Source organism: Poecilia reticulata, linkage group LG3 (genome assembly GCF_000633615.1).
Source record: "Poecilia reticulata strain Guanapo linkage group LG3, Guppy_female_1.0+MT, whole genome shotgun sequence".
Classification (NCBI taxonomy): domain Eukaryota; kingdom Metazoa; phylum Chordata; class Actinopteri; order Cyprinodontiformes; family Poeciliidae; genus Poecilia; species Poecilia reticulata.
In genome coordinates this window covers 14,685,157-14,692,321 of record NC_024333.1, presented here as the reverse complement: position 1 = coordinate 14,692,321, position 7,165 = coordinate 14,685,157, and the positions used below count along the sequence as shown (strand labels likewise).

The 7,165-nt window shown below is 39.3% G+C and overlaps 1 protein-coding gene across 3 annotated transcripts in view; it reads right to left on the bottom strand.

Moving 5' to 3' along the window:
• The window catches only part of ccdc102a (coiled-coil domain containing 102A), a 94,709-nt gene that overhangs the window by 9,587 nt on the left and 77,957 nt on the right, over window positions 1-7,165 (bottom strand). For all 3 annotated transcript variants that reach the window (XR_001776476.1, XM_008405025.2, XM_008405027.2), the window contains exons 6-9: window positions 6,728-6,844; window positions 4,497-4,706; window positions 1,465-1,635; window positions 410-513 (exon numbers count right to left, since the gene is read on the bottom strand). Coding sequence is in view for 2 of the 3 variants with exons in the window: in XM_008405025.2 (XP_008403247.1) it covers window positions 410-513; window positions 1,465-1,635; window positions 4,497-4,706; window positions 6,728-6,844 (602 nt within the window). In the remaining variant the exon portion in view is untranslated. The remainder of the gene's footprint in view (window positions 1-409; window positions 514-1,464; window positions 1,636-4,496; window positions 4,707-6,727; window positions 6,845-7,165) is intronic.

Below are 7,165 nucleotides of genomic sequence, written 5' to 3'. Positions count from 1 at the left end.
AAGATACTGCGCAGAACCCTTAAGCTCCCAGGCCTCTGGTAGAGGACCCGAGCTCAGAGGATGAAACAGACCACCCGCGGAGGGTGAGAAGGGAATTAAAAAATATATATATATATGGTATTGTGTTTAATAGATTGTAACAACCATTTTCCTAACAAATACTATGTTGTTGGGACCACCTGCTCCTTATGGAGCCCAAAGCTTGGGCCCCATGAGAAAAAGTTATTTTTTTAATCTAAAGGTTAAGTTTAGAACTAAGGTGTGTATTAAGTTTACTTTAGGCTAGTGTTATCCATGTACTGGTAATAGTTAGGTTTAGGGGCACTCTGTAGAAATAGATGAAAAATGAATGGAAGTCCATGCAAAGTCCCTGTTGTTCGTGTGCGCGGCGGGCGTGTGTACATCTCACCTCGACTGTAAGTGTTCCAGTTGAACCTGCAGATTCTCACTCTGCTCTACCTGCTCATCCAGAGACCTCTGCAGCTTCCTTGTCTGGTTATGAGATTCATCCAGCTGGACACACACACACATGCACAAACACACGCACACATGCATACAGAGAGCTGTGATGGTTTTCAGTATATTCATCACATAAAAGAAAATGATGCGACATGCCTACTTTTATAAGCAATAAATCAATTAATTGCATGATTAATTAAAACAAGCTCAATAATATCCATAATTTGCTTTGGTCTCATCTACCTGTTTTTTGAAGGACAGTTTTGTTTACAGAGACTTCATAATTTGTTTTACTTGTTGTTTCTGTTGTTTTGTTTATTTTGTATATTTAAAATGTCTTCCTGTTCCAGTGTTAAATGTTCTCTACAATTTACAGTTTATTGACCTCTGAGAATGTGTTCTTGCATTATTATGTCATTACCATTATTTTACTTGAAAATGGCTTCATTTTCAAGTAAAATGAGAATTCATTGTTCAGTAAAACTTGTTATTGTGATTGATTTACTCCTTATTGCAACAGGCCTACATCCAGATGAGCCTGACTGAGACCTGCTGGGTGGCAGCCAGAGGTGCGGATACTAAATATTGACTGGAAGGAGTGAATATTTATGTAATTTACATAAGTATTTCATGTTATATATTGCTTTAGTTGTCATTGCTTTGTGGAAATCAGTTTTCACTTTGATATTAAACATTTTGTAATTTTTTTTGTCAAAAAGAAGCCAGTATGTTATTATGTTGATCATTTATGATCAACATAATAAAAAATAATAAACACAATAACAGGGTAAAACATCCAAGGGGGTGAATATTTTTAGACAATGAATCTGACAGATTGAGATGCATCACACTCTAACATACCAAGCTATTTGTGCTGCTGTTGCATAAGTTTTAAAAAAGCTATTTAAAGCAACATATCTTCTACTAATTTAATACACAAAGTCTTGAAAATATTATAAATATTTGACACCCAGGCCCAAAAGATGAACATAAATGTGTTCATACCTCGTCTTCAGCCTGGCCCAGTTCTTTCTTCAGCTCCTCCACCCTCAGACGGAGCTTCTTGACCTCGGCGTCGTGGGTCTCCACCCTCCGGTTGGCGTGGGCCAGCTCCGCAGTGCGCTCCTGGAACTGCTTCTTGAGCTTTGCATGAACATGACGAAGATCAGCCAACTCCTGCAAACGCAGCACATAGCAATTGGATCATGACACTTCTGATTATCTGCTCAACTGTCTGAGGCCTGAAGAACACACACAACTTCTTTAATAGGTTCAAGGTTAAGTTACAGAAAAAATAGGAGACTGAACTTGACCAATTCCATAGTCTCCATTGTAATTAAATAATTAAATACCAGGATTTAGCATTTATTTGAAGCTAAATGTAGTACTTGTTTTTTTTTAGCACATGTAACCTTTTTATGGGTTACATGTGAAAATTAGTATTTTGACACGCAAAACTATCCTAAAATCTAAAAAAAAACAAAAAAACAACCCCAAAACCCCCCAAGAGTTACACCTTAATTTCTATATTTGCATATGAAAAGAAGTATTACAATATGAACATCTTTATCTTGAAATTTTATGACTTCTAGGAAGCAGAACCCATTTAATCCCAGCCAGTTTGTAACAATAATGTTTGACTTTTGTGGACATCAATAGCAATAATTAAATGGAATAAAACTGTCAAAAAATCTAAATATAAGGTAAAATTATTAAAATGCCATTTTAATAATTTTCATTGTTCTGTCCTTTCAAGCCCACGTGGTTATATTGAAACATCCATCAGAAATAAATGCAGCAGAATAATAAAACCACATCCAGGAAATCACCAGAAGATGCATGTCTGTAGATGATTCTTCTGTTTCTGTTGAAACAAGAAGGATTTCTCATTTTCAGCTCGCCTGCAGTCGACCTCTGCTCATGAGAATGAAAGTCAAACTTTTTCTTTTAGTGTGTTTACAGCACAGATATACAGTTGGAGCTTTCTCCTCGACATTTCTCTGCAGGGCAGCAAACATCATCCAGCCTCTGCTGCCAACAGACACATTAATGGGTCTCAGCGGAACTTTTGGATTGCATACATTTGGTCTTTCAGGATGGAACTGTGGGAAGTTGTGGTCCTGGTTGGGTTGAAGCCACACCCAACTATAGATCTGCACTGGTATTGACAATGGAAAATCTGTGCTTGAAGATAATGGGATTCATTAATTATGCAGTATCTTCAACTGCACTTTCATGCTTGATGTTGTTGATTTATTTTGGCACTTCACTGCCTCGCACCTAATGGCTCCCCCTACAGAGCTTCCAAGAAGCTTCTGTCAACTTGCTCTGCAGTATAAAGGCAAAAGGCCCTGCATCAGTGGGAACTAGAAGACAGATGAGAGCTGCAGGGTCAGTCACATTAATTGGCATGACCAGAGAAAAGGCAGAAAACTCCCTGATATTAATCTGAATTTTATTGCACAAGAATAATCTTATGATTAAAATTCCAGAAACATATATGGTGCAGCTGCTGAGCTGAGGAATGTACGTACAACAGCCCACTAAACACCCTCTAGTTTGGTGCAATGATGAAGAAGAGCAACAGCAAGCTCCTCCATGTTTTTGCTACTGAGCTGTTCCGTACAGAGATATGCTCTTGGTTGCACCAGCTACAGTCACACAGCCAGTTCTTCGCTTTTCCTTGTTCTCCTCCACTCTCAGGTCCACCCTCATAAGTTTAAATCGATCTGAATAAACCACAGAATGTGCTGTCAATTCAGTGCATCATTCAGCCACACTGGGTACTCCCACTGTAGGTTGGTCAGAGCTGTAGGTTCAAATCATCATCTTTATTTGCCCTCCAAGATGATGGAGGGCAACTAGTCTTGTATTACTCTTGTAATAATGTTGTTTATGTCCTTGATCCAAGTCAACTCACCAATGTACCACATACACATTCAAACACAAAGAAAGGTTTGACATTAAGATGAAAGATCTTGTTTATCAAAAACGCTCTGTGTGGTCAAGGAATGATGAGCAGAACTGAGGAAAGCTAAGAAAATCCACCAATATGGTAAGACACTTATAACAATAATAGTAATAACATCCCTACAATAACATAAAATCAAACAGCCACAGATCCTGAAAGTTACTTTTTGCCTGAAATGTTGCTAAATATGGCAAGAACAACATCAGACATGGCAAGTGGCTAAGTTGGCAGCAGTGGGTGACTATTCTTAACTGCAAACATGCAGACATGATCTGTTGGTGTCGGTCTGTCAGTCAAACCTCTCTTACAGCAGAGCAGAAGAGGACAGCGGTTGACTTTTAAACCTTTGTTGAGGTAGATAAGATGGGCTTCACATGTAGGTGTCAGTCGAACATCTGAGTTTTTTTTTATACATGACGTTTCAGTGGCAGGAGTTGGATGACATTGAAATCCAGCAGTTAAGGTTTTGTAACCATATTTATGTCTGCCCCTCCAGCAGGGAGACATGATAGCTTGTATTCTAAACCAGGAAATTTAGCCACTGCTGCACAACAATCTGAACTGAAAGATTCACAACATAGTTTTTTGGACACATTTGCACAAATGTGAATAACTGCAGATGCCATAATAACTCAACTACTACATATAATCACAGTTTGGAAATGGCAATGCTTATTTCAACAAAGAGCAGGGCAGCACACACCCTGTCTTCCATTTCTTAGATATAGGCTATACTAAAGTAGTGTCACTGGCTCCTCCATTGGGTCAGAGAAGGAAGCGCAACAAATCAAAGTCAGTTACCTATGTCATTTTAACCTTAAGTCAGTGAATGTATGACAACCTGGACCTGTAATGCCCCTGAGCCACCACCAGAGGGAGTGGCAAAGCTGAAGCACTTGTTTGTCATGGGCGTTGAGTCTGACCATTGCCTTCTACCATATACCAAGCAAAGAAGCAGAAAACTAATCATAAATTTACTAATTTACTTTTAATTTACGTTTTTTACTTTACTACTGTAAATTCTGTGAAAACAATTTTTGATTGCTTACAGGTTTGTGGTACCCACTTTGTTTCTCTCAAATAACTCGCTCTGGATGGCTTTTAAGTCTGTGTCAAGTGCCGAGGCGGCCTGCCGACGTTTCTTGGCCAGCTGCTCTTCCAGGTCTTCCACCTGAGCCCGCAGCTTTTTGTTGTCCCTCTCCAGGGCCAGTTTCTCCGTCTCCAAGCGCTCCCTGCGGCCCCACTCTGCAGCGTTCTCCACCTGCAGTCTCTCCATCTGATGGAGACATGCAGTCAGTATTAGATACGTCCTGATACCACACATCCAGCGTTGCATAGATGCACAGAACATAGCAGATGCTCAGCTGAAAAACGCAGAACAAAGGACAGAAATGCAAGGGGCTAAAGCTAAAGCTGGATGTGGAAGTCATTAGACACTGGCTTGAGTGAAACACTGGAGACTTCTGACACCTAAGTAGTCAGCCTAACTGGCTTCAATCTGGTCTTCAATCTGTGAATTATTCTCAAACTAACAACAAACAAACAAAATTGGCTCACTGCTAACTGTCAGTATGGCTATGCCTGTCACATTAAACAATAAATTAATCAGATGATAAAATAAAATGAGCTCAATAAGAAAATGAGGGATATAATATTGCTCGTTGGTTTTCATCGTATCTCTCTTCCTACAAAAGAGACTGAATGTCAAAAAGTTTCATTCACGTGCCTCGAATGACTGACAGTCTATTTTCATTGAGGTGTTTAAATACAGAAGGCCAATGCAAAATAATGCGTACTAAGAGTTTGCTTAATTGCAAGAGATGATGCCCATTTAATCTAACTGAAAAGCCAGCACTTTGAAAAATGCTGCAAACATTTGTGTATTACATTACACAGTAGAATTTCCCCACAAAAGTCCATTCATCCATCCTGCACCCTTGTCCCTTGGTGGGGTCGGGAGGGCTGCTGGTGCCTCTCCAGCTAATGTTCCGGACGAGAGGCGGGGTCACCCTGGACAGGTCGCCAGTCTGTCGCAGGGCAACACAGAGACACACAGGACAAACAACCATGCACACACACTCACACCTAGGGGCAATTTGGAGAGGCCAATTAACCTGACAGTCATGTTTTTGGACTGTGGGAGGAAACCGGAGTACCTGGAGAAAACCCACCATGCACAGGGAGAACATGCAAACTCCATGCAGAAAGACCGGGGCTGGGAATCGAACCCAGAACCTTCTTGCTGCAAGGCAACAGCTCTACCAACTGCGCCACTGTGCAGACCCCCCACAAAAGTCATACTTGGCAATATAACCTGTTTGAGCCAAATGATTTATTCACAGAGACTTCAAAATCTGTTTCATTTATTTATGGTTTATATATTTTGTATATTTGAAATGTCTTCCAGTTACAGTGTTAAATGTTCCTTAGAAATTAACTTAATTATTTTTGAAAGGGCATATTTGCATTTTAATGCCATTTTATGCTAATAGTTTTTGCCTCAAAATGGCAATATTATTGTCATATTGATTAATTTCTGGGAGAATTAATCACCCAGCAAAATTTGTTATCATTTGTTATGACAGGTGTAAGCATAACTTATTGGATTGGTTGTCAGCTGTTATAACAACCACATCATTTTCAAATGAAAGACCAGCTGATGAGCTGATTGTCAACAGCACAGCCTGGAAGCAAAACACTGCCAGGACGTTTTTGCTGCTTCTAGAACTTGATGATTTTTTTGGTGTGCAAGAACCTACATATAAGACCAAAAATATGTCAGAGCTATGGCAGATATAGATTTAAAGTAATCCTTCAGTTTTGCCGACATCTTTCCTTTGACTGCAAGTGCTGTTAATGTTTTGGAGCAGCAGTTAGTGGAAGGGTTTGATTGCTATAATAAATATTTTTCTATTATTGAGGATGGGGTAAAGTCTTGTAAAAACTGTTTTTACTAAACTTTTACTATTTTATTTTCAAAATGTGTACTTCTTTTGCTTTGTTTTATTATGTCTTAGTGATAAAATTATCTGTCTCCTTTCCTATGAAAAGACTAATGCAAGAATCCAGCGACAACTTGGTGGTCATTGTGCATTTTTCATCATGATGAAACACCTGTCACCAGTTGATATCAATAAAGTGGAATCCATGGGCTCAAGGTCAAGAAATTTCCTAACACACACACACACACACACACACAACCCTCGCTCCCCTCCACACACACACACACACACACGCACACACACACACACACATCCAACATCCCACACACCTGTCCTTGCAGTCCTGTTACCTTACCTCAGCTCGAAGCTCAGCCAGTTTCTTATCCATATTGGTCCGAGCTCCCAGTTCATCTTCCAAGTCTTCAGAGATGCGGCCTAGTTCATCCTGATGTATTTCCTTCAGCAGATTCAGCTAAATGGTGTCAAAAGAAACAAGAATAATGTGTGTGTGTGTGTGTGTATATATATATATATACACTGCTCAAAAAAATAAAGGGAACCCTTTATTTTTTTGAGCAGTATATATATAAAAAATAATCAAACTGAATATTTGGTTATTTTTTAAGYCCCTCTGTCATTTGACATGTTATAATTAACACCTTTGACTGKCGCACATGGAGACATGATAGACTTTACGCAAAGAGTTCATCACAGAGGAAACTAAAATCAATCAAATAAAAGATCCTTTCTGAATATCATCTCATGGACACTGAACTAAATGCGTCTTTCTGAC